Source organism: Leucopleurus acutus (genome assembly GCF_964270905.1).
Source record: "Leucopleurus acutus genome assembly, chromosome: 5".
Taxonomy (NCBI): domain Eukaryota; kingdom Metazoa; phylum Chordata; class Mammalia; order Artiodactyla; family Delphinidae; genus Leucopleurus; species Leucopleurus acutus.
In genome coordinates this window covers 74,130,898-74,150,243 of record NC_139147.1, presented here as the reverse complement: position 1 = coordinate 74,150,243, position 19,346 = coordinate 74,130,898, and the positions used below count along the sequence as shown (strand labels likewise).

The following is a 19,346-nucleotide window of genomic DNA, read 5'->3' as shown; positions in this document are numbered from 1 at the left end:
CAGCATGTAGGGTTTCAATTCACCTCATTTCTAAAAGAACACTTTTTCATGCTTCTGAAACCAAGAAGCAACCTATAGGCGCTGTCCACAGGGCATGTGGTAAGCTCTCCTTTGTCCCTGAAGACTCTGAGGTGTGTCTCAGCCACTGAGGAAACAGGGTCACTTTCTAGGACTGGGAGCTGGATGGGCCCTCAGAGACCATTTGTTCAACTCCCTCCTCTTACATCTGGGGAGAAGCGACTTCCCCAAGATGGGGGAGGTGAGATGGTGTTGGACTCAGGACCCATTATAAAGGTTTTTTGTTTTTTCTGATCATAAAGTTTTGAGACTGGCCAGATACACGCCAGCTACAGTTCCGTTTTAGATTTCATCAAGTAGATTTCCTTTTTGATTTTCCTAGTACCTTACAGGCTTTTAAACCTTAACACCGTACGCTTCAAAAATCTCATCCTTTCAATTTCTTTAGTTAGTTAATTAAGCAGTTCTATAGCACTTACTCCGGATCAAGCACTGTCTCACCTCCCATACTTTCTTTCCTCCTCTCTACCAGCCCGAACTCCCCACTCAGCTCTTCCTTCCTCGGCTGTCGTGAGGAAAATGGGATGTGAGGAAAAATGGATCACAGGCCGTGGAGTGCTGTATGCAAAGCCCATGGTGAACTGGATCAGTAAGAGAGAAGTTCTGACCCACACTGGGCCGGTTTCCCTTATAAAGATGACAGTTTCACTGCAGGGACATCCCAAGGTTGGGATGACGGGGAAGCCGAGATGAAGGCCTATGTATTACAACGGTGGGCAGCAAGGGTTGGGAGCGAGGACCTCCGCACTCCACTGACAAGGAGATGCAAATACTGTATTTAGGCCAAACTCCAAGACCACCAGTGGGAAAGGCCTTGGCAACCCTGCCTCCTGTTCCTGATTTTTTTAAAATTATTTTTTCCCATTAAAACAGGAGATATAATTGACATAAAACATTGTATGTTCCTGATTTTTTTGGAAGAAGTTTTGCTATTCATATGCTGCTCAGAACCGAAGAAGTGGCCCAGGGAAGGGCGGGAAATGGCCATGATCAAGTTGGATTCAGGAGCAGGGCTGCTGCAGATAAAACACAGGATACACCGTGAAATGTGAATTTCAGATAACAAATAATGTTTAGTATAGGTGTGTTTATCTGAAATTCAAATTCACTGGCCTCTTGTATTTTTTGCCTGTTAAATCTAGCAACCCTACTCAGGAACACAGGGAAGGCTTCCCGGAGGAAGCAGGATTTAGCCAGGGCCTTGAAGGGCAGAAGACAGATGAGCAAAGGAACCCAGAGAAGGGAAAGCTGGCTGGATGTGCAGAGGAAAACCTGGACAGTTAGCCCTGAACCAGACAACGAAATGTCCTAGAGATCAGGCTAAGGGGTCTGGACATAAACTGTAAGCAGTAAGGGCCTTAGAGCAGGAAGGCCATGGGGCTGATGGAGTGTTGGGAAGATCTTGGGTAGGACAGCACTGAAAGGAGGAGGGACGGAGGCAGGAGCTCAGTCAGGAGCTCTTCCCTGGATTTCAGGCAGCGTGATGGAAATGCTTCTAGAGACTGCGGAGGCCAGAAGAGGATTTCTGAGTGGCACCCAGGCAGACACAGCAGCCCATTTTGCTGGTGGTTGGCCCCGCTGTTTTCCTGATGGGAGCCTTTCCACTTCTAAGAACTGACTGAGTGTAATTAACCTCCGCCTAACTCCCCCAGTACACTTGCTCACTTGAGGTCACTTGCTAAATGGGACCTGAAAGATGGCCCAGGTCAAAGCTCATCATCCGCGCGAACAGCGCTCTGTCAGAGCCTCACCGGCTCCCTGAGTTCATTATCTCCACTCACTGAGCAAGTCCAGAGAAATGAACGGCGTCACCTGGTTCAAAGGCTCCCAGGGCCAGCGTAGGCGTCTGAGCCCACTTGCAGCCCGTTGTCCACTGCACTGCATCTAGCACCATCGGCAGGCTTGCAGGGCCCCAGCAGCACCCCCATGTGATCCTCAGAATCACTCCGTAATGTAAGTAGGGCAGGACTCCTGATTCCCACTTACAGAGGGAGAAACTAAAACCCAAGAAGTCCAGGGCAGAACCAAGGCCGCCTGGCAGGTCAGTGAGAGCCTGGACAAGCCAGTGTCCACCCGACCCCTGGTCAGCCCCCTCTCTCCTGCTCAGCCCCGTTGCCCTGGGGGGGCCCGGTACCGTTTTTCCTTACCCCCAGGGGAACTAGCTGACTGTCCACACATTTCCGGACGCACCATCTCTCACTGCTGCCGAGCACATAGGGGCACACAGATCTGTGCAGGGCAGATACCATGCCCTGAACTTAATTTCTGGTCTTTGAGACCTAGTAGAAATTTCTGGCCTCTTTCTTCATACTTATATGTATTTACTTCTAAAATTAGCACTTTTAGAGTCAGTGTGTGGGTGTGTATTCTTTTTATTAACTAATTAATTGTTTTTTCCTTGAAAGAATGATTTGGCTTTAAGAATGACAAACATCCAAGGGACTGTGTCCTGGTCTGCTGGTGCTGGAAGCAGCGTCTGGAGAGGGAACAAGCAGTCCTGGCTGTCAAGAGCCTTAGGCACAGAATTAGCAGGACACGGGGGCCTGGGACGCAAGCCTCTTCAAGACAGCAATCTGGTGTGTGGTGTTTGGCTCTATGCGCGCACACACACACACACACACACACACACACACACACACACACACTGAGCCAGCTCCAGGTACAGTCATTCTCAACATGCAGACTTTCTTCTGTTGACAGAAACAGCCTCCTTGCAGAATTCCTACAAAGCTTCAATGGCATTGCTAGGAAGCACAGAAGGAAAAAAAATGACTAAACACAAAGCTGGACTCAATCTTTTCTTGCATCCCAGAGGCTAGGAGGAAAAAAACCTTTAAAAGGCACAGGAGCAGTCTCAACACTGAGGGAATGTCGACCCTGCACTCATAAAACAGGTGCTGGCTGCCCCGGCAAGTGAGCGGGCTGCTCCGGAAAGCCCTGCTCCCTCCGGGCCCTGGTCCCTCACCCACAGACCAGGAGCCAGTGACCCTTCCTCCACATGTGTTCAGAACGCCCTCCGACGGCTGTGTCAGGAGACAGGCTGCCTGGTGTCGAGTAGCTGAGTGAGTAGGTGCACAGTCTCCGTGGAGTGTGCCCTGACTTGTGGAGACGTCCAGAAATCCGCACAGCCCACACAAATGGCCTGTCTACAGGGTTATGAGTCACATTCAGGCTCCACTGCCATTAGTCTGGTGCCCTGACCAGCCCATCCAGTGGACACTTGAGAAAAGGTGAAAATGACCCAGTTCTCCCTCCACGCAAGCTCCCGTGCCTTATCTGTCTCTACTTCACCTCTTTTCATGGGTGTTCTGCATCACTGGAATTCCTTGTAAATCCCAATGTTTTATCCTGCCTCTTAGACAGGACCCTGCCTGAGAACACAGGTAGCGCATAGGTAAGTGGAGAGAGTCCTGTGGAGAGAGTTTTCTCATCTGTAAAATGGGAATGATAGATAAGAAACTCGGCCCTGGGTAGTTACTGCTGAGGCAGTGGGGCGTAGTAGGTAACAACAGGGTTTCAGAGCCAGACAGAGCTGTGTTCAAATCCCCAGGTCTGCCAATTATAATGATGACGATGACGATGATGATGAGGTTTTCTTGGGCAGGTTACTAAAACTCAATGTATCCCAGTGTCCTCTTCTGGGAAACAAGAATATTTAAAGGTACTTGCCTCAGGGCTGTTAGGAGGACTCTATCAAACAGTGCTTGTAAAGTATAGAACATACCACGCCTGCCTCAGGACACACACGCAGTCACTGTGACCAATGAATTTAAAAATGTGTAGTGAGCTGAGTGTTGTGAATACAGCGTATGTCGTGTTGAGGGACCTCTCTTCTCTCCACCTCCCCCAGCACGGCAGGAGGTAGGTCTTCAAACCTGTGGGTATGTGCCCCAAGGACATGCACACAAAAGCACCCTCTGAGAGTTAAGTCACAAAGTCGGAAAGGACCACAGAGTGACAAACACAACACCATAGCGACAAAGAGTGCCCCCAGGCCTCCAGAGTGGGGGGCGCAAGCGTTCACCTATGGACCCGCGGGTCAAGCAGGAGCCCAGCTGGCTGGCAAGACACAGACGACTGTAGCCAGGGAGTACAAACAGATGCCCTGGGTGTCTCAGCCCAGCGTTAGGAAATATCTCAACTGTGCAATCCATCCTGGGAGCAAGAGAAGTCGCAAACCAGAAGAGGTGATGACCTGGGGCCCGGCTTCAGTCCCTTGGGTGTGGTGTGGTCTGGAGGAGCAAAGTCATGATCAGACTGTGACCAACCTACCAAGTACCTCCCACTGCGTGTGGTGGGTCAGGCCAGCCCCCCTGCCCTCATGCATTTTTCTTTCAAATGCCCCCCCAAGAACATGTTTGCTAAATGAGTGACCCAAACAGGTGGATGAAATGCAGTGTCACACTCATCGGCTAAAAGACACCCTCTTCCTCCCCTTCAGCCATCAGGGAGCCAGAACTTTTAAGGAATATTGCTCTGAAAAACTGGGGAGCCCGCCCAATCAATCCCACCGCCCTGAGGCAGCTGCTGGCTGATGGGCTTGTGGCTTAACTTTCATTTTCTTCTTTACATCTTCCAACATTTCTACAATAAACATGTATTACTTTTAAGAGAGAATATATAGCTTAGAGAGAGAATATAGAGAGAGAATGTATAGATCACCAGAAGGCCGGATGGGCCACAAGCCTGACAAGCTACACTGTCCCCTGCTCGCATTTCCTCAGTGCCTGTGTTTAGTGAGATTCTAAGTAACTTCCGATCGGGACTCGGCGCTTTGTCATGTGGAGCGCGTGGGTGTTTTGGGGAATGAAGTAGGAGGCTGTGCTGGGGGTTCTGGAGGGGTGGGTGGGGTAGATGGGGGCACCTGGGCTTCTAAAAATATACCCCTTGTTTAGCAAGGGCAAAAGCATTCATCTCCATTTGCCTCATGTATGAGCGCGACCCTGTGCCCTTGGAATTTAAAAGGAAAGAGCGAATAGAGGAGAGGGAGAAAAAGGACTGCAAAACACAGAAACTGCCCGAAACAGCCACAGAGACAAATTTCTGAATTGTTCAAGGTCACTGTCCAATCCTTAGCTCAGTTGAGGGTTCCCACAGAGTGAGCTTGCTTCCCACCCTCCCCAAGCCCCCTCCCCCCATCTCACCAACTCAACTGTCCCTTCCCCTCACTGAACACACTCTCCCTCTCTCCCCTTAGCCTTAGACTCTGCCCGGACTGCTGGCTCCGGGCTGCCAAGACATGCGCCTTGGGTTGTCTGACACATTCTGAGACCAGATCCAAGAAATAAACAGCACCAAATGAAGGACTCAGGGATACACGGAGCCCAAATGGTCCTTGGTCTGGAGCAGAATTTCTCCCTCAAAACCCACCTCTCAATGACCAACTGTGTGTGTTCCAGGATCAAGAGATAAAGATGAGGGCAGCCCAGGCCCCTAGACCTAAAAGCCTGTGCACAGCCTGGCCGGGGAGACAGGTCCCTGCAGCCCTCAGGCTACAGGGCAAACAATACCAGGGATGGAAGAGAGGTGTATGCTCTGAGCACCCAAGGGAAGGAGGCTTTAATCTCTGGTGTGTACGTGGAGGGGAGGGGAGTTCACACAGCAGGTGGCATCTGGGTAGGATTCTGACACACGGCAGTTGGGCCAGAGGAAATCCCAAGAAGAAAGGCCCAGAGCCCTGGGGATGAGGGAAGAGTCCACGGCCAAGGAGGACATGTAGGTGAGGGCAGGGGAGGGGCACGAGGCTGGGGCAGGTGTGCAAGGCCTGAACCCCACACTAAGGGATCTGGACTCTACCCCGCAGATCAGGGGCTCTAAGTCTTTCGGATTTCAGGGTCCACTACGAGTTGAACGAATCTGGGGGACTGACTCAGGACAGATGATTGATTACTTTGCCAAATAAGGCCATTAAGACCAACACCAAACCCTCAACACCAACTTAGCACTTCCTGTTACCGTCAATTCATAAAAGGGCATTTAAATATCAAAAGAGTGGGAGACCCCAGCAAACCCAGAATGAAGGACGGTCCCTCCCCCTGCTGGTACCACCTGTCCACTATGCTGTCCTTGTTCTCACTTGCCACAGACAAAGGGAAACTTCCTCCTGACCAGGGCTGGGAGCCACAGCTGTGGGGCTGAGAGTGACAGGACCGTAGACCTGAGAGTTTGACCCATTTCCGGTATCCAAAATGTGATGTGTTTTGTTCAAAGATCCAAAAATTCAAAATGAGGCAAAGCTTATGAAAGTGCCAGGCACAATGCCCATTGAGGGCCCCTGTGTATGACCCTGACAGCACCACAGGGGACAGCCTGGCGCTCCTTGCAGGGGAAGAAAGCCTTCCATGGTCAAATGGGTTTGGGAAACACCAAGACTCTTTAAAAAGTTTGTTAGGGGCTTCCCTGGTGGTGCAGTGGTTGAGGGTCCGCCTGCCGATGCAGGGGACGCGGGTTCGTGCCCCGGTCTGGGAAGATCCCACATGCCGCAGAGTGGCTGGGCCCGTGAGCCGTGGCCGCTGAGCCTGCGTGTCCGGAGCCTGTGCTCCGCAACGGGAGAGGCCACAACAGTGAGAGGCCCGCGTACCGCAAAAAAAAAAAAGAAGTTTGTTAGTCAGCATTTATTTCTGCAAGACTTGAATGTGCCCCATGATTCAGCGTGCAGTGTTTCCATGACTCATTTGACTGCGGAAAGTCCTCCTCAGCACGGACAGCGTGGGAAAGTTCTCGCGCAGATGCTTATTCACTACTGAGTGGGCATGAGGCTGGCGTGGGCCGAGGAGAACAGAGCAGTGCAGGCACCTCAGAGGCACCAGCAAGCACGCGTGAAGGAGGCCCCGTGCACCTGCCGGCGGACACAGCACCTACCTCGAGGTCAGAGTTGATGGAGGAGACCTGGGAGGAGCTACTGGAGGACACGCACGCCCGGATGACCTGAACCGGAGGGTACGAGGGGGGCTCCTGCAGGGATGTGGCTCCCGTGCTTGTCTGTCCATCTCCAGGCAGCCTGGTGGCACTGCAGCTCGCCTGCAAGGTGTGCGGGGAAGGGCAGGCAGGAGACTTGGTTGGCATCTTTGTTTTTCGCACTGTCAGAGCATCCACGTGCTTCAGCATTCAAAAGGCACGAAAGGACGCAGCCGCCTCCACCCTCCTCCTGCGGCCACTCAGCTCCTCCTCAGAGGCAGCCGGCCCTCCTTTGTGTGTCCTTCCCAATAGTCTGTGCACACGAGAACAAATGCATGTACACGTTTCCCCCATTTCCACTAACGGTAGTACACTCTATACTCTCTTATGCATCTTGCTTTATTTCACTTAACAACATGCCTTAGAAGTAGTTTTATAGCAGTTTTTTTTTTGGTAGCATTGTACAGATGTTCACAAGCTATTTAAACCAGTCCCCTGCTAATGGACGTTTAGGATATCCCCAGTCTCTTGCTTTTACAATCAACCCTGGCTGCAGTAAATTATACCGTACATTAAAAATTTCAGGATATAAAGGATAAATTCTTAGAAGTGGAATTGCTGGATCAGAGGGTATGAGCGCTTGTAATTTGGATAGCTCTTGCCAAAAGTGTGCTCCCTAGAGGCTTAACCAACGCACCCGCCAGCAGCCTATGAGAGTGAGCTGGGAAGGGTTAAGGGAGGAAGAAACTTGTGAGATCACCTGTCTGTCTGTCTGTCCATCTATCTCAGAAGACAGCTTCCTCCCACAGGCCTCACAGGGGTTTCCCCAGAGATCCTCAAGGCTCCCGGCTGGGCTCGGAGCCAGGCGGTCATCCCACTGACACAGCACAGGGGGAATAACCCACCTTCTGGACCGTATCTTCCACCAACTAACCATATGACCTCGGCAAAAAACTTATCCTCCGGAGTCTCAGTTTCCTAATCTGTAGAAGGGGTTGGTAACCCCTGCCTTGCTTCCTTTGAACTGGTGTCACGGGGTTCAGGTTTAGTAAACGTCCTGGACACACGAGAAGAACAGCTGCTCATACGGGTCCCCAAATCACGCAGGGCTCCAGCCCTGGAGGGGTCAAGGGCACAGTTCCCTGTGAGAGTCGGCTGGAAGTGAGGAAAGTCCACAAAGGAGACAAAGACAGCTTTCTGGGTGGGAGAGGGGGGGAGGCGGGGCAGCAGAGGCCTCCCAGGCCACAACAAAGGAAATAATCTATCAATTCCTCAGGTCTGACCACACCTGAGTCAACAGAGAAAATGGAGTTTTCAAATGCTGCAAGCTGTTGACTCCTAGGACCCCACACCCTCGGCCTCCTAGGCTCAGCCTGACTCCAGCTGCATCTCTTGGAAAATCCCTCCTTGACCAGCACTCAGGAGGTGATGCTGGCAAGAGTGAGCACCACTCTGGCTCTTTTGCCCACTTCCTGATGGTAGTTCAAACAGGACGTGTATCAAGGCACATGGCAACAGGGTACCGATATCACCACAACATGCCCATCGGGACAGTCTCATGAAAAAAAGAAAATAATTTGCTAATGCAGCAGGCATGAAATGGTGGCATGAAACGGCGGCATAAAAAGCATGTCCTCTGTATAAAAGCTCAGGTGCCAGAGTCAGACAGGATTAGTCTGAAACCTATTCCTGTGATTTTCTAACTATGGGATCTTGGGCAAGTGAGTTAATCCTCCCTGTGCCTCATTTTAAAAGAATAATAAGGGGGGCTTTTCTGGTGGAGCAGTGGTTAAGAATCCGCCTGCCAATGCAAGGGACATGGGTTCAAGCCCTGGTCCGGGAAGATCCCACATGCCGTGGAGCAACTAAGCCCATGTGCCACAACTACTGAGCCTGCGCTCTAAAGCCCGCGAGCCACATCTACTGAGCCTGAGTGCCACAACTACTGAAGCCTGCACGCCTAGAGCCCGTGCTCCGCAACAGAGAAGCCACCGCAAAGAGAATCCTGTGCACCGCAAGTAAAGAAAGCCCGTGGGCAGCAACGAAGACCCAACACAGCCAAAAATAAATAAATAAATATTGAAAAAAAAAAAGAAGAAGAAGGGTTTCCCTGGTGGTACAGTGGTTGAGAGTCCGCCTGCCGATGCAGGGGACACGGGTTCGTGCCCCGGTCCGGGAAGATCCCACATGCCGCGGAGCGGCTGGGCCCGTGAGCCATGGCCGCTGAGCCTGCGCGTCCGGAGCCTGTGCTCCGCAACGGGAGAGGTCACAACAGTGAGAGGCCCGCATACCGCAAAAAAAAAAAAAAAAAAAAAGAATAATAAAATGATTAAGTATTAATAAATGACAATAGAAATAATAAATGACAATAGAAATAATACTAGTATCTACCTTGTTATAAGACTCTGCGTTGCTAATAATTGTAAAAAACATTTATCAAGCGCTTACTCGGTGTCAGCCATCATGCCGAGTAAGAAGCAGCATCGCATTTTGGTCAAAGGCACAGACTCGGCAGAGACAGGTCTGAACCCTGGTTCTACCACCAACAAACCGTGTGACCTTGAGCAAGTTGCTTAACCTCTCTGGGCCCCATTTTCCTTCTCTGTAAAATGAGCATAATACCTCAAGGGTTGGCTGTTGGATTACATGAGTTGATCTATGTAAAGCACTTAGACCAGTACTCCAAGCACTGTGACCAGTCAGTACAATAAGCATCATGGAAGGGTTGGCTGCTATTATTTACTCAGAGCCTGGCAAGTAGTTAGCCCTCAGTAAACAGACCACCATGCAAATGATGACCCTAGAGCCCAGGGAGGCGGCTTCTGCCCAGGCTCCCTGCTGGGAGCTGTCTTGGAGGCAACTCTCGCCCTCTGGTGGACACAGAAGGAAGAGGCCGAATGGAAGTATTTGCTCAAAAATGTGTTGGCCGGCCTCAGTGGAGGAGAACGGAAGAGGAACACAGTCTTCTCTCAAGGAGTCTGCTCTCCAGTGGGCATCCACTCCAGATTCAGGTACTGGAAGGGTTCAAGTGAATGCAACTTTTGCACTATTATTTTTCACAAGTTCCACGATTTAAAAATTTCTAGTGCAAAGCGTTGGCCAGATGCTGCCAGGGCTCCCTGTGCTTTCCCCAGGGCTTCCCATCACCCACCCACCCTCTGGACAGAAGAAGAGTTTAATGGCCGAAGTGGACTCTTAATCGTGAAAGCGTGCTCCAAACCTCCCAGAACTTCACTTACGTCACATACAGGTTATTTACACCCACTTTCCAAGGAACAACAGCAAAGAGTAAAACCTTTCTCTCAGGCACAAAGTCTGAGCGTCAGCACGTCCCAGGGGCAGCCCAGCGGGGCGGCTATCACTGCACTCTGGGTTCCAAACACACCTGTACGGAGAACCCGTGACATGACGCACCAGGGTTTTGGCAAACAAGACAGAAGGAGACAAAGTTTATATCCCAGCAGGAAACAGAAAACAAACAAAAGTAAAAGATCACGATAAGTGCTTTGCAGAGCATTTTAAAAGGTAATAAAATAAACAGCAGAGGGGTGGAAGCAACTTTTCCACAGAATGAGTGGTGGGGGAAGGAGAAGGTGACATTTTTACTGAAATCAGAAAGACAAGAAAGAAGCATCCATGCAAAAAATCAGGAGGAAGAGCATGTAGGCAGAGGAACGGAGAGAAATTCTGTGCAGAGAGAGGTGAAGAGGGGAGAACAGCAGGCAGTGAGGGAGGGGGAAAGCGCGGGGCTGTGTCAGGAGATTAGATTTTATTCTGCGTGAAATGGGAAGCCAGAGGAGTGTTTTAAACCAAAGACGAACAAGATGTCATTTACATTTGTAAGAGACCCTTCTGGTTACTGGTTGTAAATGGAGGGGGTGGGACAAGAATAGCAGTGAGAGGAAAACCAGTTAGGAGGCTCCTGGATCTAACTTGTTTTTTTCTTTCTTTATTGAAGTATAGTTGATTTACAATATTGTGTTAGTTTCAGGTGTACAGAAAACTGATTCATTTCTACATGTTTATATGAATATACCTAGATTCTTTTTTTCCAATTCTTTTCTATTACAGCTTATTACAAGATATTGAATATAGTTCCCTGTGCTATACAGTAAAACCTTGTCGCTTACCTATTTTATATATGGTTGTGTGCATCTGTTAATCCCATACTTCCAATTTATCCCTCCCCCTACCCTTCCACTTTGGTAACCGTAAGTTTGTCTTCTACGTCTGTGAGTCTGTTTCTGTTTTGTAAATAAGTTCATTTGTAATTTGGGGGGGGGTAATATTTTTTAGATTCCACATATAAGTGATATCATATGATATTTGTCTTTCTCTGTCTCACTTACTTCCCTCAGTATGATAATCTCTAGGTTGGATCTACTTTAAAAGAAGTATTTGCGAGACTCACAGATGGGTGATATGGGCACGGGCGTATCGTGAGGGAAAGAGAGGAATCTGAGTTTGACCCACTGCACGGACAGTGGTGTCGCTTACTGACATGAGGAAGATGGGGAGAGGAGCCGGTCTGGACATGGAAATCCAGAATTCTGTATTGGACACGGCACGTGTGAGATGCCACATGGGGACGATGAAGAGGGAGGATGAAGAGGTAGTGGGGCAGCCGAGACTGGAACTGAAGGAGAGGAAAAGGATGGAGACACAGGCCAGGGAAATCAGCCAGAGCTGGCAGGTAGGGCTATGGGACTGAAGAGTGTACCCAGAGAAGGGAGCCCTCCTGAGGCGGAGCTGCGGTACTGCAACCTTGAAGTCCGCTCACCAGGAGGAGCCCGCAGAGGTGAGGGCGGCAGAAAAACCAGGACAGGGAGGGGCCCAGAAATCAGAAGAAGCAGGCGGCCAAACGAGTTGAACCTCAACTGGAAAGAAATGACCCCGGCATTTAGCAACTGGGAGGTCGCTGTAGCCTCGACAGGAACGACTTAGTGGGGTGTGGGACATGGAGTGGGCTTCTTGTCACCTCTTTCCCTCCAACCCTCTTCCTCCTGAAGGCCCCCCGAGCAGAACCCTGGGAGTCATCTGAAGCATGCGGTCCTCTTCACCGCCACATCCTCACTGCCCCCACTGCTCTACCTGCCGACTCCACTGCAGCTCTGCTTCTCCATTGGCTGCAGCCTTGGTTCAGGCCACACCATGTCTTTCCTGGACTTACAACTGTCCCTCACTGACCCCCTTGCTTCTAGTCTCCACTCCCTAGTCTGCCCCCCAACACTGCCCGAGTGACGGCTCTAAAATGCACGTCTGACCCTGAGTCTCTAGTCCTGAAGCCTCCTGAACTCCCGTCACCCTCTGCGATCTCACACTTACCCCGCCTCCACCCTTTCATCTCCGAGCTCCCCTTCATCTGACCGCCACCGCCCGCCCCCCACCAAGGCCTCTGAGAGTTCCTTCCTCTTTTTACAGGCTTTCCTGCCTCATTCCGCCCCACCTGCAGCTAAAGCGTCACTTCCTCCAGGAAGCCTTCCAGGACTACCTCCCACCCTTCTGGACACCCGGCTGTGGCCCACAGCCACTCACCTGCTGCACAGGCTCGATGGTCAGCTCCAGGTAGCGGCTGACAGCTGCCATCCTCTTGAGGGGCTTGCAGTAAGGAAGCGTGGTGAGAGGCACCCAGTCCGAATTCTTTCAAGCGGGGATGGGGAGACAGAAAGGGAGATTCTTAAAGTCAGGAGACCTTTTCTCAAAACAGGATCCCAGTTTCTTCAAAAGAACCCCTACAGTATTTTTTTCTGTTCTTTTATGGCACATCTCACTTTCTGCTTCCTGTGAGATGTATCTCATCTGTCTCTTTGAGGTCACAGTAGGTGGGTGGGTCCCAAACTTGGCTGCACCGTGGAATCACCTGGGCTTCTTAAAAAACCAAACAACTGAAGCTTAGCTCTCACCCCCCACCCCGCCCCACACCAGACATTCTGATTTAATTGGTATGGATGTGACTTGCAGAGTTTAAAAGCCCCCCAGATAATTCTGAAGTATCGCAAAGTTTGGGAATCACTGAAATGGGTGCTAAATGAGTGTTTTTGTAAAGCAGTGTGGTTCTTGAACTTTACTGCGTACCAGAAGCACCCAGAGGACTTATAAAAACACCCCGAGTTTTGGATTTGGTAGAGCTGGGTGGAGCCCTAAGATCTGCATTTCTAACAAGTTTCCAGGCAGTGCTGGTCCGGGGACCACACTTTGAGAACCACTGATGGAAAGACTGCTGAAGAGATTACAGAGGCTCCACTTCCTGTCTTCAAAATACTAAACACACAGGGCTCTCTTGAAATACCTTAGCTCCCCATTGGGATATAATTTTGTAACAGTTTCTAGAATGGAATGAAAATAACTTCCCACTAGAGCCTTCTTGGGAACTTGGATCTTTGGTCTAAGCACCTGTATCTCCCCTTTTACCTTGGTCATCCCCACACTATCTTCTACTTCATTAACTCAGTCAGATTACACTGTGAAACCTAGAAAATTCAGAGGAGGGGACCCGGTTCACTCACACGGAGCCTCATTTCTACTCTGAAAGAAATGAAGGTAGTGAGGAGTCCAGGTAGTAGGTGAGACTTTTTTTCCTCAAAAAATGATCTTAGAAAAGGGGGAGCTGCTGTACGTTCAACTCTTTACCAGCTCTCTTATTATTATGAGGCACTTTCTCAACTATTTGCAACAAGGACTTTCGACAAAGAAAAATTGCCTCAGTTAGCACAGTTCTGCTTACTTAGAGGGGTCACCTGATTAAATCAGCAAAAGGCAGAGACAGACACATTCACTGGTATGACATCATTGTAAAGGGTGGAAGTTATTTGTAAGCCGCACTTTTAAAAATCAGCTTTTTAGTGAGACCAACTTAAAAAAAAAGCCGTGTTAGTATGTGGATGTCAGATGCATGCGAAAGTGGGAACTTAAGTTTTTACGAAATGAGGGCAAAAAGCACATTACTTCTAAACTAACGTATTAATTTATATAGTATGTGAACTTACATATATATGTAAATTACCAAATAGCATAATAGCAAACTTAAAAAATATTTTGTACTTGGGAAAACAGAGGATCCTACTTATTCAGGGCACTCAGCATTGCGCGTAACAGTAGTTTTTTAAAGTGACCAACTGGCCAAGCTCGTGGGGACCCCCAGGATTCCCAGGCCCGGCCCCGGTGAGGCTCGCTGCCTCTGCCCATGCTGTGCACAAACACCGGGGGGCCCCGTCCAGCTGTGAGACCTTGCCTCGGTCCTTGCCTCCTGGTTTTCTTCCTCCTTCTCTGCACAGGTCAAAAGGGCTTGGGTGTCGGCATTCTCTCTGGCTTCAGAGGCAAATCCCAAAGCATGTCTCAGCTTGCTCTTCATCACCCAGGAAAGGAAAATGATCTGAGAAGTGAAGTTAAGGTCCACGGAGGCGGAGAACTTCAGCCACCGCTGCTGCCTTCACCTCTGCACCCTGAGGGCTCCATCCTGGGCTGGTTCCTTACCTCCTCGGGATCATCCTGTCGGGTCGGCCCCAGAACAGACACAGCTCATCTGAGGACAGAGCCAGGTCCAACACTCCCTAGCTCCTGTCCCCCTGAGGGCCCAGTACCCAGCCAGACGCTGCCTCTAACAAGCACTTAATAGATACTTGTTACACAAAAAGATTTTGAAAACCATTTTCCCTGGCTTACAAGGACAGTACACGTAGTGGGTTGAATAGTGTCCTCCCAAAATTCATATCCACTCGGAACCTCACAATGTGATCTTATTTGGAAACAGGGTCTTTGCTGATATAATTAGTTAAGATGAGGTGGTAGTGGATTAGGGTGGATAAGGTAAGTCCTGTGGCAGGAACCTCACAGGAAGAAGAGAAGGAATGCAGAGATACACAAAGGGAAAAAGGCCAGGTGAAGATGGAGGCAGAAATTAAAATTATGCTGGCAGCTCGCCCGGAGATGGAAACAACCTAAGTGTCCATCATCGGATGAATGGATAAAGAAGATGTGGCACATATATACAATAGAGTATTACTCAGCCATAAAAAGAAATGAAATTGAGCTATTTGTAATGAGGTGGATAGACCTAGAGTCTGTCATACAGAGTGAAGTAAGTCAGAAAGAGAAAGACAAATACTGTATGCTAACACATATATATGGAATTTAAGAAAAAAAAAACGTCACGAAGAACCTAGGGGTAAGACAGGAATAAAGACACAGACCTACTAGAGTATGGACTTGAGGATATGGGGAGTGGGAAGGGTAAGCTGTGACAAAGCGAGAGAGAGGCATGGACATATATACACTACCAAACGTAAGGTAGATAGCTAGTGGGAAGCAGCCAGTGGGAAGCAGCCGCATAGCACAGGGAGATCAGCTCGGTGCTTTGTGACTGCCTGGAGGGGTGGGATAGGGAGGGTAGGAGGGAGGGAGACGCAAGAGGGAAGAGATATGGGAACATATGTATATGTATAACTGATTCACTTTGTTATAAAGCAGAAACTAACACACCATTGTAAAGCAATTATACTCCAATAAAGATGTAAAAAAAAATAATAAAGGTGACTCCAATCTAAAAAAAAAAAAAAAAAGAGTCATGTACCACAATGTTCATTGCAGCTCTATTTACAATAGCCAGGACATGGAAGCAACCTAAACGTCCATCGACAGATGAATGGATAAAGATGTGGCACATATATACAATGGAATATTACTCAGCCATAAAAAGAAACAAAATTGAGTTATTTGTAGTGAGGTGGATAGACCTAGAGACTGTCATACAGAGTGAAGTAAGTCAGAAAGAGAAAAGCAAATACCATATGCTAACACATGTATATGGAATCTAAAAAACAAAAGAAATTGTTCTGACGAACCTAGGGGCAGGACAGGAATAAAGACGCAGACGTAGAGAATGGACTTGAGGACACGGGGAGGGGGAAGGGTAAGCTGGGACGAAGTGAGAGAGTGGCATGGACATATATACACTACCAAATGTAAAATGGATAGCATGTGGGAAGCAGCCGCATAGCACAGGGAGATCAGCTCGGTGCTCTGTGACCACCTAGAGGGGTGGGATAGGGAGGGTGGGAGGGAGACGCAAGTGGGAGGGCATATGGGGATATATGTATATGTATAGCTGATTCACTTTGTTATAAGGCAGAAACTAACACACCATTGTAAAGCAATTATACTCCAATAAAGATGTTAAAAAATAAAAAAAAATTATGCTGCCAGAAGCCAGGGAACCCCAGGAGCCACCAGAAGCTGGAACAGTCAGGGAAAGACTCTCCCCAACAACCTCTGGAGAGAGTGAGACTCCACCTGGATTTCGGACTTCTGGCTTCCAAAGCTGAGAGAATAAATTCCTGTGGTTTAAGCCATCACGTTTGTGGTTATGTGTTACGGCAGCCCTCGCAGACTCAAATAGTATGTGAGAAAATCCATTTCTAAACTATTTATGCTAAATCCACAGGTTTTCCACCCCTCCCCCAACCCCACCCAGCATCTCCACTCGCCACTGTCTGAGCTTAGCTTGCCCTTGAGGCCCTCACACCAAGGTCACTGGGGTGTCAGCACATCAGGCAACACCTGCTTGGGGATCAGAAACGGGCTCAGCGATCACTGACAGCTTTTCTCTCTGCTTCCCCACCCCAGGCTCCAGCACCGAAGAGGACAGAAAGCAGATGATCACCCGTGTAGGGCAGGACAGCTTGCAAAGCCCTTCCCAGCCTGTGAGAAGACAAGGCAAAGGTGAGGAAAACAGGTTCACAGAGGACAGGGACCAATCCAGGTGGGGAGCAGCACCGAGACAGGAGCCTGGCTCTTCTGTGATCCCAAGGCCAGGAACCTTCATACTCCCCTCTGCTGTTTCACAAAGCTCCAGTCAAGAGATATTTCTTCTTATTAAAAAAAAAAATAAAAAGGAGGAGGGACTTCCCTGGTGGCGCAGTGGGTAAGACTTTGCACTCCCAATGCAGGCCGCCCAGGTTCGATCCCTTGTCAGGGAACTAGATCCCACACGCATGCCGCAACTAAGAAGCCAGCGAGCTGCAACTAAGGAGCCAGCCTGCCACAACTAAGACCCGGTGCAACCAAATAAATGAATAAATAAATAACATTTTAAAAGGACACAAAGCACAAAAACTGCACATTGCAATTGTGTCTGCCTCCCCCAGGATTCAAACCACCACCCTGGCTACTGGGAAAGAATTCTTTCTAGCAAGAGGGTAGCAGGGCAGATGAGACACAGCAGCCAAGTCCCCGGGCCTGGGGTGGATACGGTGAGGTCCAGCGCTGCACGGCCAAGGGAGGTCAGGAACCAGGGTGTGGCCCGTAGCAGGTATTCAGGCCGCCGGTCATGGGCCACGATGGCCGAGGCGTAGAGGAGGCCAGCCAGGGCCGACAGGAGCCGGGTCCACAGGTAGATGGAGGGAAATGTCCTACCCCAGCACTGGGCAGAGAGAGAAGGGGGCTGGGCTGGGAGGAACACTGCCACCTCCCTCAGCTCCCTTAAAGCTGATTCTAAAACCCAGGCCCCTGGTGATGTAAGAGGTTGGAGGGCAAGCCCTCTGCCCATGGCCAGTCCCCAGAGGTACCACTTCTGTTGGGCTTCAAGCTGCTTCCAGGAATTCCCTGGCAGTCCAGTGGTTAGGGCTCCTTGCTTCCACTGCAGAGGGCATGGGTTCGATCCCTGGTTGGCGAACTAAGATCCTGCAAGCCGCGCGGCGTGGCCAAAAAAAAAGAAAGCTGTTTTCTTTGTCTGGTGAACTCCTATTCATCCCTCAGAACCTGGCTTAAACCCAACTCTGGGAAACCATCCCTTAACACCTCCACCCTAAGGGGAGCAAGTTATTTCCTCTTCAGGGTCCCTCACACCTCTGACATATCCCTCTATTGGAGTGCCTTTCACCCTGATCATGACTTAGCTCCTTACACATCTGTCTGTCCAACAGACAGAGGGCTCCTGAGAGCAGGGCTGAGGTCCTCACCATCTCGGTGCCCTAGAACCCAGCACTGGGCAGGGGCTCGTGAATGTCAGTGGGGAGAGCAGGACGGAGACTGAATTATGGAGAACCAAGGGCCCACTCGTCTCGTCTCGGGGCCACCAACTCTGAACCAGGCAGGATGGGAAAGTCAGGAAAATTAGAGATAACATTCTGGAAATTTTGAAGCCAAGGGGATATTTCTGGAGAATGAGCAATGGAAATATTGGTTTTTAAAAAAGGAAACATGCAATATTTATATGTAAGTATCCTTTATAGGTATAACGTCACTTTATATACACATTAAGTATATATACAAATATTATGTATTTCCAATTATATACAATTACATAGGTATTTAAATTAATACATAAATATAAATTATATTATTTATATATATATATATATATATATATAAAACTTAGTTTGCTTATTAGATGACTGTATTTAGAGACATACAGACCTTGGTTAAGGAACGGAAAATATTCAAGAGAAAAAGCATGTTTTAGCCGATTTTCTCCATTTTAATTTAACCCTCAAAAAGATTCCTGGGACTTGCCTGGTGGTGCAGTGGATAAGAATCTGCCTGCCAGTGCAGGGGACATGGGTTTGAGCCCTGGTCTGGGAAGATCCCACATGCCATGGAGCAACTAAGCCCGTGTGCCACAGCTACTGAGCCTGCACTCTAGAGCCCACGAGCCACAACTACTGAGCCCACATGCCACAACTACTGAAGCCCACGCGCCTAGAGCCCGTGCTCCGCCACCACAATGAGAAGCCCGCGCACTGCAACGAAGAGTAGCCCCTGCTCACCGCAACTAGAGAAAGTCCGCGCGCAGCAACAAAGACCCAACACAGCCAAAAATAAATAAATAAAATAAAATAAAATAAAAAAAGATTCCTGGGAATTCCCCGGCGGTCCAGTGGTTGGGTCTCCACGCTTTCACTGCCAAGGGCTTGGGTTCAATCCCTGGTTGGGGAACTAGGATCCCACAAGCCACACAGCATGGCCAAGGAAAGGGGAAGAAAAAGAAATAGATTCCTCAGGAGTGTTACATCTACCTCTGCATCTCTTCCGGTTTTGTTCCCAGGCCTCCCTGTTTCTGGCCTGCCACCCCCTGAGCAGACGGCACACAGCCGGGGACGGTGGCCCCTGGCCCACTGGCCCCAGAGGTTGCGGGTGGAGCGTCACCCCTTCCCATCAGCCCGTCCCACCTCACACGGCCCAGCAGCACTGCTATGGCGGGAAGACTTTGGGGTCCTCCAGCCCACCCACCCCCATTCTACAGAGGACATTGATGGGCAGAGGGGAAGGTGACTTGCAGAGCCGGGCTAGGCCCAGAGCTGGATGAGGCCAAGCTGGGGGAGCCCTCTGCTCTCACTCCCGTGCCAACCCACGCCCAGCGCCCACTGACTCAGAAC

At 49.7% G+C, this 19,346-nt stretch overlaps 1 protein-coding gene across 1 annotated transcript in view; it reads right to left on the bottom strand.

The window, feature by feature from the left end:
* The window catches only part of TMEM44 (transmembrane protein 44), a gene marked incomplete at both ends in the record, with an annotated part of 34,604 nt that overhangs the window by 6,069 nt on the left and 9,189 nt on the right, over positions 1 to 19,346 (bottom strand). Inside the window, 4 exons of the mRNA XM_082839092.1 lie at positions 6,940 to 7,098; positions 12,511 to 12,615; positions 14,207 to 14,347; positions 17,222 to 17,392. Coding sequence (XP_082695218.1) covers positions 6,940 to 7,098; positions 12,511 to 12,615; positions 14,207 to 14,347; positions 17,222 to 17,392 — 576 coding nt within the window. The remainder of the gene's footprint in view (positions 1 to 6,939; positions 7,099 to 12,510; positions 12,616 to 14,206; positions 14,348 to 17,221; positions 17,393 to 19,346) is intronic.